The 21,123-nt window shown below is 41.1% G+C and overlaps 1 protein-coding gene across 3 annotated transcripts in view; it reads right to left on the bottom strand.

The window, feature by feature from the left end:
- The window catches only part of ryr2a (ryanodine receptor 2a (cardiac)), a 122,978-nt gene that overhangs the window by 3,399 nt on the left and 98,456 nt on the right, over nt 1-21,123 (bottom strand). For 2 of the 3 annotated variants that reach the window (XR_004949793.1, XM_024263394.2), the window contains exons 89-113: nt 20,009-20,026; nt 16,099-16,179; nt 15,421-15,509; nt 14,928-15,056; nt 14,683-14,787; nt 14,507-14,588; nt 14,209-14,367; nt 13,963-14,117; nt 13,375-13,590; nt 13,031-13,303; nt 12,386-12,592; nt 12,003-12,308; nt 11,835-11,902; nt 11,604-11,748; nt 9,935-10,021; nt 9,312-9,575; nt 9,089-9,219; nt 7,661-7,703; nt 7,306-7,439; nt 7,114-7,174; nt 5,892-6,038; nt 5,678-5,812; nt 1,777-1,933; nt 1,625-1,689; nt 593-693 (exon numbers count right to left, since the gene is read on the bottom strand). Coding sequence is in view for 2 of the 3 variants with exons in the window: in XM_024263394.2 (XP_024119162.1) it covers nt 593-693; nt 1,625-1,689; nt 1,777-1,933; nt 5,678-5,812; nt 5,892-6,038; nt 7,114-7,174; nt 7,306-7,439; nt 7,661-7,703; nt 9,089-9,219; nt 9,312-9,575; nt 9,935-10,021; nt 11,604-11,748; nt 11,835-11,902; nt 12,003-12,308; nt 12,386-12,592; nt 13,031-13,303; nt 13,375-13,590; nt 13,963-14,117; nt 14,209-14,367; nt 14,507-14,588; nt 14,683-14,787; nt 14,928-15,056; nt 15,421-15,509; nt 16,099-16,179; nt 20,009-20,026 (3,358 nt within the window). In the remaining variant the exon portion in view is untranslated. The remainder of the gene's footprint in view (nt 1-592; nt 694-1,624; nt 1,690-1,776; nt 1,934-5,677; nt 5,813-5,891; nt 6,039-7,113; nt 7,175-7,305; nt 7,440-7,660; nt 7,704-9,088; nt 9,220-9,311; nt 9,576-9,934; nt 10,022-11,603; nt 11,749-11,834; nt 11,903-12,002; nt 12,309-12,385; nt 12,593-13,030; nt 13,304-13,374; nt 13,591-13,962; nt 14,118-14,208; nt 14,368-14,506; nt 14,589-14,682; nt 14,788-14,927; nt 15,057-15,420; nt 15,510-16,098; nt 16,180-20,008; nt 20,027-21,123) is intronic. The other variant, XM_024263396.2, reaches the window with a different exon arrangement.

Here is a 21,123-nt window from a genome sequence, read left to right as displayed (position 1 = left end):
ATCTTCATAAGAACACCTGCTGAAGACAGCTTTATCATTTGGTTAATTAACCTCTTACTTATGATGACTGTACATGAGAACTGGATTTTCTAAACAGTAAGTACCTACTGGCTCCAAGAAGCCAAAACCCCATAGACTTCTACTGAAAAAGCAACAATTCTATTTGTCAAAATAAATATTCTGAGGCCTTCCAACAAGCTCCTTCCTGATTGGGTAGAGGGGTTGTCATAGAAACGATGACTCAGACAGACTCGGACCAATCACTGCCTACTGACGATTTCTGGTTCCAACATGGCGACGACCGTATCGCAAAAAAAAAAATGCAGAACGAATCGACTTCCTTTGTTTGGTGCAGAAAGTAAGTTGTTTTCCTTGAGTGATGTCACACTCAGTCAATCCAGTTCTCATGTAGAGTTAGGGATTTTACCAAAACGTCTAGTTTAAATGGCTGGCTGGAAGGAGAGATAGATATCTTTATTGTCACAAGTATAATGAAATAAGTAAGGGAGGACTCTCCTTCAGATGAACATAAGATGGAGTGAAAGGAAACAGAGAAGTCGACCAGTGATTAAAAAACTCCAGGTGTACTCACAGGTAGTTGGCCAGGTTGTGCTCGTGCAGCGTGTGCGTTTCAAAGCCGTGTGGAACGGTGTCAAAATAATCGTTACCGATTCCACAGATGAAGCATTTAGTCTGCAAGAGAGAAAGAGAGACAGGGATGAGGATTAGAACATACCAACAAAAATACATGTATGGTCTCAAAGCATTTTTACAATATTTATTGGTTTATTGGTTTCTATTTTGTCTATTGAATAGGAAATATTATAATTATTTTCTGTGTCTTTTGAGTATTTAAAAACTATATATAAAGTCCCACTTTAACCATCTTTTGATCTGTTTTAAAAATTTAGTTTTTTTTAATTATGATTTAAGCCAAAATCAAAAACCTGGATCATTTTCTAGGACTTAGTTTCAGTAGAGCGGCAGTAGTTTATTAGAAATTTGCCTTTGAGTTGTGGGTGAGATCATTGGCGCAGCCCCACTTCCCGTCACCCATCTGTTTTAAACAGCATTCTTTTGTCTGCTTCAGCATAAAGAAATACTCAGAAGTGCCATTTTAAGCTAAATTTTCTTTATTTATGTTCTCAGTCATTAGAAAAATGTCACAAGGAGGTGTTAAAAACACCATTTTCACTGAAGGTCTTTTTAACCCTTTAACAGCTGAGGTGACGCTGTAACTTTTCAACCATGAACACAATCAGCCTAATTCTTCAAAAATCTACTGGAATTACGCTGATCTATGTTAGCAATTGAAAAATTAAAGTAAATGAAAGAACATAAACACTGGAGCTGTGGTGATAAAGACTGAAATCTCATATTTGTCTAAATTAGGGACGTTTATTTGAATTGGTTGGTGCCCGTTTTTGTAATTTGATAACAGTTGGTGGAGAAAATTCTATTCAAAATGGCTGAACTCCTTTAGGCTTCATTCTCAGAATCCTCTGGGGAAATTCAGAGATTAATGGTCCAGTTAAGAGCTGAAATTATGACATAGATTAAAACCAGTCAATCTTCACTCTGCGGCATACACTGACATGAGTGTGAATGAGGTTGCATGAGTCACCTCCATGTCCTCCTTCACTTGTTCCTGCTGGTCCCTCAGCTCTCCAAAGGCATCGATGATCAGTCCTGTAGGTCAGAGCAGACAGGTGGTTGTGAAAGATTTTAAATAAATAAATAAACATATTATTTAGTTTTTTCTGTCCGTAGTCTCACCCTGAATAATGGCCAGCAGGATGACGATAACAAAGAAGAAGAAGGTGATGTCGAAGATGATGCGGTAGATCTCGTATTCGTCGCCTGCTGGGTCTTCAATTTGGTCTCCGATGCCCCCGCCGGCCCGCACACCCACGTACATGTGAAACATGTAACACTGGGGGAGAAACATGGAGGAGAAACCTCTAAATCATAACCAGCTTTAAATTGCTTGGCAAAAATATTTTTGTTTTGTTGTTTCTGGCGACATCTAGAGGGAAAAAAGGTAATTACACCCAAGTGTCAATTGTTTAGTGTATTAATTTCACCACTAGAGGGCAGACAACATTTTCTGTGTCACTGCCTGCAGAGGAAATGGAGTCAGAGCGGGACTCGGAGAGTGAGTTTGTTAAGAGAAAAGCCGCTTTCAAGCTAAATGCTAACCTTGTCGTACCTCATTGGTTGGATAATGTCATGTGCCTGATTTCCAAGCAGGTAAATGCAATGCTCAACGAATTCAATATAAATCATCAATATGTTACAAATCATAAGAACTATGACAAATTTACCGGCGAGGAGCGCAACAATAAGCTCCAACAACGAGGCTACGCTGCACAACAGATAATGATTACAAAAATGGCAAAATCCAGTGAAGCTGCGACAGAAGCTATGTTGTAGCTTTGGAAATGACCCAGTGTAACAATCCCTTCAGTGAGGGGGAGTCTGTAAATATGGTATGCTTAAGGTAGCTGACACTGTTTTCTAAGAGCAAAACAAAAAGTTTGAGAAAATAAGTATTAAATAATACAATTACTAGACGTAGAAGATCTAGGCGGCAACTTCAGACAGCAACTCAGGAGCGCTATTTGTTGTAAATAGGCTTTACTTACAAGTCTCAAAAAGACATCACACAGGTCTGATGTTGACAAAATGTATCATATTTTTCAGTTAAAACAATGTTTTTAATCTTTTTTGGTTTGTTCTTATTGTTAACTGTCATTGAAGTTATTAAAACAGATTTTTTCTGTTTATCCATTTTATCACCAAAATTGGCCCCCAATCTGACATTGACTTCTGCTCCAAAAACTCCTGCTCTAAATAAAGTTTGATTGTAAGATTCTGTCTTCACTAGCTGTCAGAATGCCCCTGAGCCATCCATTCACACTGTTTCTGATGTGTTCAGCAGCTCACGAGTTAAAAAATGTCCAAAAATCAATGGAAACTTCCATCCATTCCACTAGAGACCAACTGGTGCTGCTAAAGTCCCAGCTCTCGATCCTTCACCTCCTCCATGTGACACAGCAGCCTTTTCTTATTTACAGACGGGTCCCTTATTCTTGAGTTTATGGGTCTTTGTCTGGGTGTGAATGAAGTGGATCTACTGCTGGACCTCGTTTCATCAGAGGTTCTGCCCTCGTTTCATGTCAGGTGACTTAAAAGGACAAAATATCTTTATCATAAAGTACCAAAATGTGTTAAAATGAGTGAAAAAGCAGCCTGTAAAATGGAGAAAAATAGAAAATCACAAGCATAGAAGAGTATGAAGACCTGACAGAAAAAGCAGACATGAGCTAATCTCAATCACTTCACCCTGTTAACCCTGTCACCTTGTTTGTGTGAGAGCTCAGCAGAGCCGCCACCTTCAGCCTTAATAGGAAGCAGACGAGGCTGGCGGACGGCTGCAGACGGCTGCGGATGGCTGGCTGCAGATTAGAGACACCCTAAAGCTCCGTAAAGGTGAACGAAGGCGGCTAATGAGACCTTTTATAGTCTCATTTCTCTGATAATCTGACGGCAGGAAGCAGCCGCACCAGTGGCTCCCTCTCTGCTCTTTCTGGGCTTTGAGTCCAAAGAAAAGCAACATCTCAAATTTAAAAAGGAGGAAAAAAGATGCATCTACAGTCAACAAATAATTAAGTACTGTTTAAATCCGGATCAAAATAAAGGCTAAATTTAAAAAGCAACAAAAACAGAGTGCCATGACGCCTCCTTCCCTCCACCATCTGTGAGTCGACCCCTCTGCAGGTGGTCATGCTCGCCCTTATGTCACTCGCAGCACAGGGAAGGAAACCGATGCTGGACTCATGGAGGATCTCCAACTATAATAACATTATTCAAATAATCAGAAAACACCACATAAACTTCAGGAAGGTAACGTCTTTTAATTTTAGGTAAACATTATAGAGAGAAACGGAATTTAACCAAATGCTAGTTTGTATCTTCAAATTCATAGTGGTTGTTAGTGGTGCTCACTCCCCTCATTTATTCATAGAAGGTGTGTTTTATTACAACAAAAAACTTTCATGAGCGACTTTTCTCAGCCAATCAGGAAACAGAAAAACCCAAGTTATAACTAGCTTCAGCTCAGACACATCACAGGAAAACCCACATGCAGCAGCAGCTAACAAGCAGGAACAAAGACAAAATCAAAACGTCGAGGCTGGAAGAGCATCAATGTGTCCGCATGAGTTCAGCATGTCTGACGGTCTGGAGGGGGCGGACAAATACAAAGTAGAAACTGTGGTAACACTTAATAATCTCGTTATAAGACATTAATAAGCATTAGTAATGTGTTTATAAGCTTTTACTGAAGACATTTATAGCATTTGTAGATACATTTTAATTGTTAAAATAAAGCTTCATTAATATTTTTTTAGCTTAGCTGGACATTTTACCAGTTTTGAGAGTTATCAATGAGATGCTTATAAAGAATTAATATATGGAATTCGTTATACGTGTTCATTAGATGCTTATGGGTGGTTAATTAATATAAGAGCTTTGCATTTTTTAATAGTTTATTGATTGTTTTGCAGCTTCTCAATCTAACAAAAGAACAATGTGTTTATCTTCATAACTCTTATTTATAAATCCCTGATAATCAGATTAATTTGAATATTTCTTGCCACAAATAACGAAAAAGTTTATGCAGTTTATCGCAGGGGATATGTTGCATAAATAATAGGTGAAATAGATACTTTATTACAGACTCAAGGTCCATTTGCCACAAAGACGCAACGGATAAAAGACTTAAAAAAATAAATAAATAAGTAAAAATGTAAAAAAAAGGAATAAAAAAAATGTAAAAACTAATTTAAAAAAATGTTTTAAGGCTAGGTAAAAGGCCTCACCACACACTTTATACACTTTTCTCAGACATATATCAACATTTTCACATTTTTTTCCCCTTTGTTTAGGCTCTTAAAGTTCAAAACTTCATTAAAAAATAAGTCCAGTAATATAGAATAGAATGCAAATGAAGATCTGCTGAATGATTGACTGACATGATAAACAACCAATCAGCATGCAGAACAGAGAGAAAAGTTCACCTTTCTCTCTCTCTTTTTTTTAAGATGTGCATCATAGACATATATGTGCAGCCACACCCAGCAGCCAATCAGAATTGATTATTAACCATGCAGTAAGTTTATTTAACGTGCAGAAACACAATGTTTGTTTCTTACAGCTGTATATCAGCATCTTCTTTTTCTTGGATTAATTCTTTAGAGTTCCACGTATCTTATGCGTTTTTGTTTGCACAAATTACACTTCTGAGACATTTGAGTTAATATTTTATAAATTGAAACATTTCAGACAGTAAATGTGAAGAAAAAATATTTTCTCTTTCCCGTTTTTGTTCAAAATCTGCATTTTAGTTTATAAAACGTACCGAGTAAAACATTGTGATTAATCACCATTTTGTAATTGATCAACAACACAAATAAATACATAAATCTTTAATTGTAAATTATGAATAATGTAATTATACATGTATAAAATAAATGTATCATAAACAATAAATATACTAATGCTTGTTAATGTCTTATAACTGGCTCATTAAGGAATCATTATCAAGTGTTACCCTAACGGTTACTGAAGCAAAGCTTTGGATAAATGAATGTTCCCTGTACTCTGAGCTCCTCACCGTCAGCATGTCGTCACACTTCATGTCCGGCAGCTCGCCGTCTTCACTCTTGTTGTAAAACTTCCTAAAGAAGTTGAAGGCGACGACCGTGTAGAGGTACACGACCACCGCCAACAAGCCGACCGTCAGCACCAGCTGCAGAACGACAAATGGAGAAGGATCAGTTCAGTGAGATCAAACCTTGTTTTCACAGCTGTGATGCTCTAACACCGACCTGCTTTCCATTGTGCGTGACTGACGACAGGATGGTGCGCAGCGTCTTGAATCCCATGGCGATGTCCAGCAGATGAGCAGCAAAGAAGAAGTTGTTGTAGTGACCCAGAATGGACATGGTCATGTACCAGGCCAGGTACAGGAAGGACTGCAGCCAGAGGTCAGAGGTCAAGCATGTTTCACTCTTTCTGATCTGTTCAACTTGGATAAGATCTATTCATGCTGCAACAAAGACTAGAATCTTTGCTTCAATAAAAACCATGGGAACAAAACGTCAACATTAACCAGTCTGTCTGTTCTGCCCGGCAACAGGCACTTAAAAACTCGATTGACTCATATTGAGCGGTGTGTTAAATAACTTCAACTTTATCTCTTTATGCTCCACGTTTTTCTATTTGATTCATTAATATAAAGACTGTACAGAATCCTCTTTAGGACTAAATTAACTGTTTGTAGCACATCTGGGTTTCATTTGTGTTCTCATAGTATTAGGAATATGCCTTCATAGCGACCAGCTTCATGGGCTTATGATGGTTTTCTTATTTTTATCGAGGATATAATAAAAAAGTCATCCATTTCTCCCTCCAACCACCAGAGGGAGCCAACTCCTGAGCATTGACATTCTCCTGAGCTTCATCTTCACTCAATCTCCCATCAGCCACTGCCCGCTGTTCCCAGCATCTGTTCTACATTCAGCAGTCACAACAAACGTAGGCAGCAGGCTGGAAAGGCTTGTTTTGCAATTGGGTACGTTCTGATGGTTTGTCCTTTGGTCTCTGCCTGTTTTGACTTCATCCTTCACCCTAATCTGTTCATATCTGTTATGAAGTACCTCACACCGGGAGAGACTCTGAAAGATCTGGTGAAACCAGACACGGCGTCTTTGCAGAGCTCTCCAAAACATATAAACCAAAGCTACTCGCTCGACATTCTCCATGTTTTCCATGACATGTCAATGAATGAATTCCACAAAAACTTTCCGCGGCAGGGGTGTCGAGGCGTCGAGCATTTGTGTCAAAAGAGAGGCAGCAGCAAATTTGATGCGTGAATCGCGCCTGCTGTGAATGAAGCATTAGATTTTTCTTAAAACCCCTGCAGCCACTAGCCCAATTTGCTGAAAAACTTGCTTTTAAGTCGCAATGTGATGGCATTGTGGGATATGTGATTGTCCTAAGACTGAGATGTTGTGGCTGCCAATGGGTTGTATGTTTACCAACACTTACGTTGTCTGTAAATACAACGCCAAGCTTCCAGATCTGGTACTTGACATCAATGGAGTTGAGCCTGTTGGCAGAACATATATGTACAAAATAAATTCATTTATTGAGACCTAATACCACAAGAATGAACTGTAAAGTGATCCTCAATGATCAGTCAGCTGTCACAGTTCCCCTCCACACACAAACAGCACTCACACAGTTGCCAGTGAGCTGTCTCTTCTGGGTTTTCTCTTCTTGTGAGCGTCGCTGAAGTCCAGAGCTGCTTTATCCAAACCCAGCAACTCACTGATGCGGTCATGGCCATAAAATTCTCCGTACTTGTCCATCACCTGAGGATGAGTGGAACGTGGAAAGGCCCTTTTAGGTTAGATCTTTGCATCTTGCTAACACACACGAGGAGATGAACAAGGACTTGATTAAACATGTATAAGAGATAATTCTAGATCCAAAGCTCCGTAGTGTCCTTGTTTTTTAAGCACTGATGCCTCATTCAATCAAAGGAAGCTGGATTAAAAGTTGTCTATAACTCAAATATGGATGTTATACTTACTTTTCTTTTTACAAACTTGTCCCAGTAGTTGTTGGGGAAAGATCTGAAAGTCAAGAAGCGAGATAAACATAAATGTACAGAAATGACTGCAATAGGAAAAGCACTTTCAAAGAAGTGTTGCTCGTATTTTCTCGCTGACGCATCTCTCCACCGGGACAAAGACCTGCTTCAGGAAAACTTCATGTCCACAAACCAACTCACGTGATAAGTAATTCAAAAACACGACGAAGGATCTGAACAATACTTTGATTTACAGCAGATACATTCACATTTCTGCCACTGCACTACAGCGCTCATCCTCATCTATCAAAGGAGACGTCGGCGTCTTATTCAGACCATGGAGCGGTAAGCTACGTATTAGGTTAGCCCTAATACTCGCTCATAAGAGTTAGTGTAGTCACTGTAACGTTTGTTTTAGTGGTATTAGCTTTAGCAGCCTGGTTTTCTTTGTGTGTTTTGCATAAGTTGGGAGTTAAATTAAATTTTGAATACTTTAACGTGGCCAACCTGTAGCGTGTTACATACAAGTTCTAGAATTACCGTAAACGCAATAAATAAAGTCTTACAAACTTATCCCTGACTCTTTAGTTCGATGCGTCTTTTATATGGCAAGTTCAAAAGTAGACTATTTATTAATGGTGTGATTTATACGGCACCTGGTTTAGGTGAACTCATTGGGTGCTTTGAAGGGCTTTTTGAAGTATTTATAATATTATTTACTAATAGTTTATCAACACTCTTAGTTGTGTCTGCAGATAACATGCAGAGAATTCTCTGATTTCTTCACAGATCATGATTCCTACACTATTTAGAAGCTACGGAAACAGAGAACGGCTTTCCTTGCTTGTTTTTTGTTATTTTTTGCATGTTTTCTCGTGATTACGAGATCTACTATGACGTTCTCATTAAAAAAAAAATAAAAAAAATCCAAAAATCCTCTCATCCATCGTTCTAGAAATGTAGAAAGCCGCAGAATGTAGAAAACTGCACAATCACTGAACTGCAGTCGCATGCACAGCTGGGCAAACCTTCTCCTTAAACGAGTGATTTAGACATTGTTTTTTGACTGACATCAGAACAATCTCCGCTTGATTTAGATCTAATCTAAAGTAATAGATTATAAATTGATCAGTTCTTCTGGTGTTTGACATTTTCTCTGACAAACTGTTTTGTTTTGCTGTGGATTGTAGAAAATAAAATACATTCTTGTTCTGATAGTTGTTGTCTCATGATAATGAGATCAACTATCTCTTTATCGCAAGAAAATATTCTCGGAATAAAGAGAAAGTAGATGTCATTTTCTTGAAAAAACGGGGGAAAAAAAGCAAGGTAGGCCAATCATGGCTCTCATAGGACAGTGTGTTCAAATGATAACATTCTAATATTGTGCTCTAGGCAGCCTCAACATGCTCCTCTGAGTCCACTCACTGAGTGTTGATCACGAGTCTGTCCCACTGTCCTTTGATATCGTCCTCCGAGGGCTGCTCTGTGATGTAGAGACCATCAAACTCCAGCTTCCGCGCTACTTCCTTTTCCCGCTTGAATATTACCAGGGGGACCTGGAGAGCCCACACAAAAATCATCATTTTCAGAACCAACATGTCTAAAAAAAAAAAAACGAATTTCTGCTGTGAGTCTGTCAGAGTCCTGCCTTCAAGCAGTAGTATCCGATGATGCAGAAGAAGGAGATGACTGTGTGCAGAACGGCGAGGATCCGCAGCATGGGCTCCATGTATCCGCTGCTTTCCTCCAGGACAAAGCGGACTGTGACGGGCTTCGCTGGCTTCCCGTTCCCCTCCATCCCTCTGTCTTTGGCGTCTGACCATTCTTCAGGCTGATGGTCCCACTGGACACTGCTGCTGCTGCTGCTGTAAACGGCCTCCTTTCCCTCAACCAGCGATGAGGAGGTGGAAACCTGGAAGAAAAATAGGATGTAGCTACTTCACAAAAATGCAAAACTTCCTGAAATTTAAAAACATTGAAATAATTAACCCTTTAACACCTGAGGTGTAGCCTGTGACGCTTAAACACAAAATCTTTAGCATACTTTAACTTTGCAACTGGTAGCACGATGAACGTATTTCTAGTAGATTCTGAAGGAGAAAAAAGGCAGGAGCTAACTATTAAACAATTACAGTAAATCAAAGAACATAAACAATGAAGCTCAAGTGTTAAAGGGTTAAATACAAAGTTGTAAATAGCAGCCGTGCACTCAATTTCTTTTTAAAGTTTCTTTTTTTTTTCCCCGATCGCCAGACGGCGACACAAACTTACCTTGTAGAAGAGGAGAATGAAGTTGATGGCGAAGGCGACGAACAGCGCCAGCATCCTCATGTTATAGAAGTTCCTGGCAAAGTAGTTCTGCAGCAAAGACATGAAAACAAATTCTGGAGGTGACACGTAGACTCATGGAGTGAACAGCAGACTCCCATTCTGGTGATGATTGTTGGTAAAAAAAAAAGTTTTAAATATGTCAGAATTGCTTTGAAAGCAATGTATCAATTACACACCATGATTTTTAACTTAATACACAAAACGTTTTGTGTATTAAGTTAGAAGGATGGGAAGAGTTCCACCAAGCGTCATAGAGAATTTTTTATTTCTATATTTTCTTGTTTCACATTGATTTTGCTAAATGATAGAATCATCTGTTCATTGGTAAAATGTATAACTAAGGTGTATTATGTTGTTGTTTTAGAAAGACTGTCCCCTTCATGAACGCCAACCTTTGAAATATGTCAGACGAATTCCTTATTGGTCTACAGCAGGAGTGTCAAACTTAATCACTCAGGAGACCAAAATCAAAAACACACCGAAGGTCACGGGCCGAACAGGATAAACATTTATTGAACACTAGAAATAAATGTTCAGAACTTTAACATAAAATTGAACTAGATATATAGCATTACCTGTGATAATGCTAGTGTGAATGCTGTAAGCTGAATTTGGTCGCTAAAGATGCTAGTGCTGATGGCTGAAAACACTGAAGCTGATAGCCAGCTAAAATATTAGCTAAATGCCAAATTAGCCTAAACTTAGGTTAGCCAAAACAGCTAGCATGTAACTGAATAAATAGCTAAACTTCAAATTATCCTACAAAACTGAAAAAAGCCTAAATTAACCAAAACAGTTTGCGCTTTTAAAACGTAAAAACCGTAACTTTTACCATAATTATAAATAATAAAAATGCAAGAATATTATTCCAGAATAAAAAAACTTACACCTTAAATTACTTTTAATATTTTACTCTCCATAAAGATATGTGTTGTCAAAATTATACAAGATAGAACAATGTTATGTATTTCTGAGCGCCAGCAGCTCCAAGCTAACGTAGCTGACTGGCGACTATTGATGACATCATCGAGTGGGAGTAATATCCGAACTTGAAGACACTATTTTTCCATAACTCTCCATTTGAAAGGCAAAATGTAGGGGAAGATTTTTTTCTATGGCCTAAGACTTTCATTTATCTGACAAACCCTGGAGCAAGATTCATTAAAATTTCTAGCGCTTTTCATCTCACACAGAGCCTCTTCCAACTGTAGGTACATGCTCTAGTATTGGGTAGTGACAGTCCAGTGAGAATACCTTATGTAAAAAATACATCCATAAACACACCTGACATGCCCGGAGTGTACGTAGTATAATGGTTGAGGGGGTGGAGTTTTGGGTCTTTAATAGGTCCTTTAATGATGATGTCATCAGTTTGCCTCTGACCGTTAGTTTGGTGTAATGTACTTTTCTCTTTTTGTTGTGATTGTGATACTCAGGTTGTGTAGTTAATGTTTAGTTGTGTATTTTTTAGGACAGTAGCCAGTCAACAGGACTTTAAAAGGTTGAATTTTAGAAATTTTTAGTAATTTTTGTAGCCATCTTAACTTTTCTTTTACAACACATTTTTTCAGGATCCTGATCTAAAAAGACTAAACAGAAGAACAGGTACCAGGAGCTTCCTCTGGTAGGCGAGGATCTTCTTCAGGAAGGCGGACTCCTGCAGATCGGGCTCGTCACACCTGGAGCTGTGGTGTCGTCGCACTTTTGCTTTCATCTTCTCGTTCTTCTGCGGCTTCTCGGGGGTCTCCATACCTCTGAAACACCAAAGCACTGCTCAGCAACACCTCCACCTAAGAACATTCTTCATCTACTGAGCTGAAGAAGCGGAGCAGGTACATACTCGGAGGACTTCTCAGTTTCAGCTGCAGCTTCTGTTGTTGCTTCTTTTTCATCTGAACAACTCTTGGACTGAAACACAAAACATAACTGAATACATGACATCTCTGAGTGTGGGGATGATGGGAGATGAGGGTGGAGCAGTGAAGACTGAGCGCGCTCAGAAGCTGACCTGATGCCTCTGCCGGAGTTCAGGCTGGGCTGCAGCAGGCGGCGATGCAGGTGGCGCCGGCGAGTTGAGGAGCTCGGTGAGGCTGGCGTTGGGGTTGTGAGGGGTGATCTTGTACTGCCCCCCCTCCCTCCTCAGGTCCAGACCAAAAATGTCCGACAGCAGCTCGCTCTCGCCGGTGTTCACTGCCAGGTCGGCCAGATCCTCGCTGGGGGAGGTGCGCTCGGGCGGCCTCTTCTCCCTGTCCTCCCCTTCGCCTCGCACCTCATCCTGGGTGGGGTCGGGCATATTAGCCAGGAGCTCCGACACCTGAGGAGGGAATGGTCATCAGCTCTTTTAATTCTGGATTACTAGTAACCCTTTTGGTTCTTCAAAAAAAAACACACCTTTATGGTTTTGGCGCCCTCCACCAGGTTTCCTCCCATGAAGGTGTTGTAGAAGATCCTGCAGAACCCTCGCGTCACGCTGAACACCACATGGAGAAGGGCCAGCAGGAGGGACCAGTAGAAGGAGACCAGAGTGGTCACGATGTCCTTCATCGTCATGTTCTTTATCTTCTTCATCTGCTTCTTTAAGCTCTTCATAGACAAAACCTGAGAGGGAGATATGCACGGTAGTTTACAAATAATGCCTCCTGAAGACAGAAACAGGAAGTTCAGAGGTTTGAAACCAACATTTGTATTTGTTAGAAGTCTATGCCATTATATTTTAAAAACTCATTGATACGAGGATTTGAACAAATCCTCTACCAGGCTCAGAGGATTGAGGAGCCTGAACTGAACTAGTTAAGTTCACTGACTCAGTTACCATGGAAACAAATTGTAAGTCACAGTGATCCAGCTTTTTGTTACTGTTCAGTCTAAACCTCATCAGGATTCATTCAGCATGCTTCCTGGTACAAGCCATGAACACAGTAGATCCACTTAGGAAAAAAAATAAAAAAAATCACAAAAACTCTCAACAAACCCTGAAAAACGCACGACATTCAGTGGTTCTGACTGTGTGAGTCTCGCAGCGCTCTGATGGCCCACCTTGATCAGCAGCAGGATGTTGTATCGCAGAGCGAGCAGAGCCATGCACACCGTGCTCATGGAGAAGAAGCCTGCGTCCGCGCTGTCCTCCTCCGACTTCTCGCGCTCGCCATCCTCCTTCATAGCCAGCCGCTCGCCGGCGTCGGACATCTGAGCCGCCAGCTGCATTTCAAAGATGGTGTCCTCGCAGAAATTCACAAACAGCTCCATCTTCTCCTTCTCCCCTCCTTCATTCACCACGTCAAAGATGAACTGACGCTTGGACTCTTTGACCTGAGCAGAGCGGAGGATGTTCAGATTCAAGCACCGAGGCTGCGAGGAGATCAGCGGATTTCAACAGTCACCTGAGGTTTCTCCCACTGAGTCCGGCTGGACTCGCTGATCTCAAAGTAGACCCTCTCGATCCGCTTGGCGCTGCCCATGATCTCGATCCGGCCCAAGTATGGCTGGAAGTAGTTAAGGACACTTTCTGCCAGCTCCAGGAAGGTCTGCAGCCGAGTGTCGTGAGGCATGTGCTCCGACAGGTTGGTCAGCAGGACGGCCACATTAAAGCCAATGTCCTTCAAATAGACAAGGAAGAATAAACGATCAGGAATTCAAACAGTTTTCTCAAAATCATGACAGAAATGTAATGTGGGATTCAAATAGTCAGAACTAAGACAGCTTCCAGAACCAAACTGTAATAAGATAAAAACAGGACATTTCCAGAAAAAAGAACAAACAATCTGGAAAACTTGGCGAGAAAGATTACAACATTTAAATCAAACTCTGTATAATGTAAACTAAAAAAATACACACAAAACTTGTAAATTACACAAACACCTACAAGGTAGAGATGAGCGCAAGATAACAACAATAAAATAAAATGATCTGGAGGGCCGGATCCGGCCCCCGGACCTTGACTTTGACACATGTGGTCTAGCGACTCTTACCTTGGCTGGTTCGTGAAAGCGCTCCACAAACTCCTCATAGTCCAGCAATTCGTTCTCATCCGTCTCAGTGCAGGAGAGCAGGAACTCCGTCTCAGTCTGGGTGTAGTGCTTATGACTCTCCATGGCCTTATGGAAGTCCCTTTTGGAGATGACGCCTGTTTGGTCATTCATTGATAAACCTGTTATAGATTCATAATCCACAAATGGTAATGATTTATGCTCATATAAAAACATGAATATGTTTGCCTTTTCCGTCAGGGTCATGCTCCTTGAAGGCATCTGACGATGTGAGGTCTTTGAGTTTGAGAAACATATCAAAGAACTTGAGGATCATCTCCACGTTGTTGGAAGACTCCACCAACATGTCCACCATCTGCTTCCCTATTGTGCCGTTCACCACGTTTCCTGCATCAATAAAACACAGATTTGTGGACTTATGGAGATCTTCCCAGAACTTTGAAGAGTTTTTGGATCTGTGTGTAGCAAGGAGGAAGGAGCTCCTGGAATGCTCTCTTGGTTCAATATTTAAATGAAATGTGCCCACCTTCCAGCATGGACAGCAGCATGACCACCATGTCTTTCTGCAGATCCATCAGCTCCTTCAGTAACTCGATCTGACTGGAATCCTGAGTAAAGAAGGATAAACATAATCAGAAATAAACAAAACTTAATAACTTTATTGATCTTAACTGATCTTTGTGCAGCTGACTCTCTACAAACCTGAGATAATTTCATCTGCATGTGAGCAAAAACGTGCAGAAAACCAACGACGGCGTCCCACAGTCGACTGTGCGCCAGACTCTGCTGGTTGCCTGTGCACGGTCCCTACAAGAGGAACAAAACTTTAGCCCCTTAAGGTTACAGAAACTTACACAGAAGGGGGGGTTACTCTAAAACATTGCTTAATACAATTTATTTCCAATGTAAACTTGAATTTTACTTGTGATTAAATAAGAGCTGCTCACCTGGATGTATTCTGTAAGAGTGTTGAACACCTGCTTTGCTACGTTTATGGCCTTGGAGAAGTTTCTCTGACCCTGCTCGTCAATGACATCTTTCCCAGAATAATACCAGTAAAAGTCGCTGATGGACTCCTACAGGTGAGACACAGGTGAGGGGAAACGGAGAGACAAGTAAGAGCCAGCAGAGAAGGGTCGGAGACAACAGAGAATCACTACAGAGATTCAAACTGATTGTCAACAAAAAGAAAGGTGGAAGGAACCAAGGGGTCAGAAAAGACGAAACTGCTTCAATGGGTCTTTAGAGAAAAGTTGTGTGTTGAATATCTGGACAACATGTTTGAACTTTCACAGTCTAAGTACTTTATATATAATAGAGAAAAGTGCTGGACTAATTCTCCAAACCAGTTCCAGGCACTTATTCAACCCCCTGTTTTAAATGGCAGCCGTTGTTCTTAATGCCCTTCAGAAAAGACACACTGGAACAGACGCTGCTGACCTGAACTCTGAGTAAGTAATCCACGGTGGAGATGATGATGTTGACTGTTGTGTTGTTCCCAGTTTGTGTCCTCAAATAGTTCTGGAAGTCTGGAACGAGACCATACGATATATAGTTTACACAAAGCTCACGCCTCTTTTGTAAGCATTTGATCTACACTTTACACACTCATGAACAGCATTGGAGAAACTCCAAACAAAAGTAACAAAATAAAGAACAATATGACTTTTTGATGTGCTGACAATGTATACGAAATTATTCATCAATTTGAGTAATATTTGACACATTATGTTTCCAGAAAACACTGTATTATAACAGACCACAAGACCATTTTTGCAAGTCAAAGTCAAAACTCTAGCCTTTGATAAAATAAACGATTGTCACAAATTATCATTTGTCCTACAGTTGAGTTTTCTGCGCTAATTTTACCAAAACAAAATTGTATTTATATCTTCTTCTTTCGCAGGTATTGCAAAGAAAGTACCTTAAAAGTATTGTAAAAGTCAGGTAATGCCTTGGACACAACTGCCCTTACGGGTGGATAGCCCCTAGAGGGAAAATATCCATGCACACTTTTTTTTCTATGGGTATGCTGCGGGTGGCAGGTTGTAGCTGACTTCTATGTCACTCGCAAGGGTGAGTAAGGTGAGTCGCAGCAAAACCATGGAGGATTCCTACCTGAGTTGTGTCCTTCACAGAGCAGCTGCAGGAAGCGGAAAAGGTCACAGGTGAACTCATCATCCTGCATGACCTTCTCACCTATCCGAGAGAAGAAACACATCCACACACGAACACAAATCGGAGAAGGCACAAACACACACAGGCATGGGCAAACACACACATTCATATGCAAGAGACACACACCGACACAAAGAGTCAGAAAGCAGGACAACAAAGGCAAACACAAGGAGAGGGAGGACAACAACAAGATGAGAGTGAAAAAGAGTTAAAGAGATGAAGCCAAGTTGAGAAGAATCCAGATTTCTGTCATTCAAGGTTACATCATAAAACCAGCAAACACAAACACACTGCTGGACGGGCAGTGGAGGCATCAGAGAAGGTTCACCGCGCTCAACAGAAACACGGAGGCTGACCTGAGCTGATGGGCCACTTCACAAGACCTTCACCCAACCACATCACTATCAACACGAAAAGAAGACACCACAGATCTGAGGCTGAACCAGGACTGAAAGATGACCATCACAACAAAACATTAGCTCTGGTCATGTTGATCTGGGAGACATAGACTCCATTATCTGCCAACAAACACAGATATAAGTTCCCTGAGGAACACGGCAGACGTTCATGTGGAGACATTTTACCAATTCAGGAAAAATCTGCACCTGACAGCAGAAAAACACCATAATAATGAAAGGTTAAGAGATTCATTTTAAATAAAAGGAAAATAATCTACAGGAGAGCTGATAGAGAGAAATTCAAGGATCTACAAAAAGGAACATTTATCAGATCACATCAGAACAGAGAGGCATCTTCAGGAAGTAGATGGAAGGTCAGATCCAGAAGATCCATCCCGCAAATCCTGCATGCTTCTGCAATCGCGTCTAAAGATTTTTATGAAATGGTAAAATGTCTGAGTTCCCACATCGGAGGTGTTTTCTATGCTCTCCTCCTGTTTCTTCTCACTTATCCTCTCAGCAAAGGAGTCAGGAAAAGAAAAGGAAGTTAAGACGATCTCTGACTTTCAGTCCTGCTCCAAACATCAGTGGATGGAGGGATCTTTGGAACAGTTGTGTTGAAGCACAAACACAGCAGGGACTCTCAGACTCATAACCTAGCTCTGGCTCCAGCCAGCTCTTCAGATCAGTTCTGCATGAAGTCAAACAAACACATAATCATCTGCAAAGAAGACAGCAGATCATAGATCAGTTAATGAACAGAGATAACAGGGAAGGAAGGAGACTTCTTTCTTCTCCTCTTCCTCGCTGCCAGGCAGATTCCAGGTGTGGAGAAAAAGTTAAGATTTTAGGGAGGAAGGCTAAAGATGAAAGTGAGCAGGGCTAAAGCAGCGTTAATACCAGGAGGTTCTTGGCTCTCCTGCTGCTTTACCATCAGAGGATTAGTCAGGACACGGATAGGCTCAGATCTGCAAAGCAATCCAGACTTTGGAAAAATGTGGCCAACCACTCAAGACCAAATTCTAACTCAAATGAATTAATTTTGAATCTTAATAACTTGCATTATATACAGGTATCAAAGTTTCTAAGAGTTGTTAGGCTGGAACTGAGATTGAAAATTGTTGCAGTCCAACAAATGTCCCAGTCTGGGACAGGAAGTGAAGAGGCTGACTAAAGGCTTTAAAAATAAAAGGAGACAGGCTTTGAAGCGATGCGACCAGAGACTGATGCTTTCTTGGTTTGTTGAAGTTCAGCTTTGTGGTCGCATGTTCTCATTCTCGCACCGTCTTTCCCTCTCTGAGGTCTGAAAGTTTACAGAAATGTTGGAGAAATTGAACATCTCTGATCAGGTCCTGAAGACCAGTCTGAGTTCTCCTGGGAACAAATTTAATCCACCCGCCGTGGTCCTAATGGTCTGAGTAGAACCTAGTGGACCTACCCTACTTAGACCTCCAGGCCTGAGTAGGTCGTAGTGGTCTGAGTAAGAACTGGAGATTCTAGTGGTCTTATTGGGATCTAGTGGTTCTACCCTACTCAGAACACTAGGCCTGAGTAGGATCTACTGGTCCTACCCTACTCAGAACACAAGACCTGAGTAGAACCTTGTTGTCCTAGTGGTCTGAGTAGGACCTAGTGGTCCTTGTGCTCTGAGTACAACCTAGTAGTCCTACCCCACTCAGAACACAAGACCTGAGTAGGACCTAGTGGTCCTTGTGCTCTGAGTACAACCTATTAGTCCTACCCTACACAGACCACTAGGTCGGACACACTAGGTCTGTCACACAAAACTACAGATTCAGACAGAAGGCTGCTTTGAGACGACTTTTGTTTCTGCCATGGAGCTGATTAATAACACCTATATCATAATCTCACAAACCCTTTAATTTATTCTGGAGGACAGTATTCAGAGGTGAAAACATGAAAAAGCTGAAAAGTCATAAACACATGGGTTCAGGTCAGAACACTGGGGTTAGGGGTGGAGGGGCAGTACATTGGGACACCTGCTCCTACATCTAACTCAAAACACTAGTACCCAAAACAGTTGCTCGACCAACATGGTGTATTGGCCATACATGGTGGCCTACTTTGGTCAGATATAGACATGGGCAACAGCGTGTCCATGTGGTGAGCTGATTCAGTAGCTGGGTATTTTGAAAATGGGGTTGAGCAAGGCATATAGTGTGGGGAGTATATACATTTTAGAATCCCACGGAAGTTAACAATGTAAGTCGCAAAAAAGAACCACGTGGAATAAGTGTACAAATACTGGAACTGGTAGGGCAGATATACAGTATAGGTGGGCCAGTCAATTATGGGCTTCAACTTTAACGTGATATGGGCCCCAGATACGATGTCTCAGTATTTCTCTTAGTTGTACATGGGTCTGTATTGCCATAATACATTTTGCCTAATTGGGCCCCAACTAAAAAATTGATAAACCAGGGGACACGTGGGTGGACAAAACAGGGCCAACTATGGAAAAACCCACTAGGTCTAGCCCCTCCAAAGGTTACAGCAAATCAAAGTTTCATTGGAACATGGGATTTTGATTTTAGTCTTAAGTCAGATGTTCTTCCCGACCCTCAACATTTACCATGGACTAACATGGCTGGCCGACCCTGGTCCTCAAGAATACAAACCCTGCCTGTTTTCCAGTTCTCTCTGATCAACTTGCTGCTGATTAGCTGAATCAAGTTATTCCACATCCCAAATGACTTTAAACACCTGATTTAGGTTATCAGAATCAAGCAGTCTAGAGAGACCTGGAACACAGGAAGGACTGTGGCTCTTGAGGGCCAGCCCTAAACGAACCACTTCAAACCATGCTTAGCATCTAAGATCAGGCAGGTTTAGGCATGTCCAGGGTGTGCAAGCCCATCCATCCAACCAGATCAAAGCTAAACCCTTTGGGGCTCATGTTGAATGTTTGCTGAGTCAGATACTATTGTTATTACGTATAAGCATGCCTGAGACTGAATGTAACCGAATAATAGTTTGCATTACCACCTTTAAAAAAGCACATCATGAGAAGAACTTAAAGTAAATTTGATAAATTGAATTATGAAATAAATATGGCACACTATTGCCTGTGTTTTCACGAGTGCACCCTACAGTCCCACTGTGCAGTACAACACTCCACACTTCCAACGTTGTTCATTGTGGCGATGCACTCATGTTCACTGAGTGTGACGGAGCTTTCGCATCAAAGTTGAACACTCACAGCAGCACATTCACGCCGTTGCAACGACGCAATGCTGCGCTCTACCTCTGTTGAGTATTTGGCTCCAGAATGGGGACAGACCGGCAGAGAGCTGACTGCAAGCACAGAGCAGGAGGAGGACAGTTGGAAGACCTACAGTCAGGAAGGGGACAGAACTGACACGACAGCCAACAGACCACGGCGAAAAGAGGGACCAACCAACACACAAGAGGATGGCAGAAGGTATAATTACCACGCTCATGACTGATGACTGAGGGAGGGAGGGAGTGCAGTAAACCGAGATGAGAAAGGAAACAGGGGAAAAAGAAAGAGAGAAAGAAAGTAAGACACAAAAAACGAAGGAGAATCGGAGTGCTGCTGTGACATTTACAGAAAAAACTGAACAGAAAAAACTTCAAACACAGAACACCTCGTTGGCAGTAAAGGAGTAGCTCTTGTGATTTCAGGACCGCTGTGGTAGGTACAACGATGTTATTACTAACTACCAATAACTAACTAAAGATCCTTTTGATTTCAAAACTGATGCATTGACTGTATACAAGAACTGGACAGATCCTTCCCCCCTCACTTTCAAAACAGGAAGTACCTGTTGGTTCCAAGAAACCAAAATCCCATTGACTTTTATAGAAAAATAAGCAGATATTACTCAGTCATTATATTTGTCTGAATTACCATTCTTGCTATGCCATCTTTTTTAACCCTTGTGCTCTCTTAAGGGGTCCAGATGACCCCACCCTTATATTGATGTGTGATCCCTCCCATCACAAAGGTTGACAAAGGTGAACAGGATTTCATGGCTGCCACGGTCACCAGTTAAGATAAAAAATCCTTGAAAAAAAAAAGTTCTGCGCTGTCTTGTGGGGTCCAGATGACCCCGATTTAATATAAACATGCCAAAGATAGCACAAGGGTTAAACATATTCTTGCTAATTCTGTTGTTTTAATTATATATTTTTTTGTTATTCAAGTTACTTAAATTGTAAATTGCCTTAAAATGCTTGATTAACAGATTCTCTTGAGCCTAATTACAAGTGGTAAGGGTGTGGCTTCCAACAAGCTCACTTCTGATTGGTGAAAGTGGTTCCCACATAAATGTTTACTCAGTGACATTTTTGGTTCAAACGTGGCAGCATCCATATTGTGAAAAAAATGGAGACTAAATCGACTTCATTTGGTTGGAGCCAAAATGAGACATTTTCTATGTGTGATGTCACACTCACTTGGTCCACTTCTCATATACAGTCAATGAACTTATGTAAAACAAAACCTAAATGAAGAGTTTGGTGAAAAAAAAAACAATAAAAAAAAAGGTTCCACTGTCAAACAAAAAACTTCTTCAAAAAAAGC

The sequence above is a fragment of the Oryzias melastigma genome, linkage group LG19, assembly GCF_002922805.2.
Source record: "Oryzias melastigma strain HK-1 linkage group LG19, ASM292280v2, whole genome shotgun sequence".
NCBI lineage: Eukaryota > Metazoa > Chordata > Actinopteri > Beloniformes > Adrianichthyidae > Oryzias > Oryzias melastigma.
Note: the sequence above shows the minus strand (reverse complement) of the source record. Positions and strands in the feature narration are given on the sequence as shown.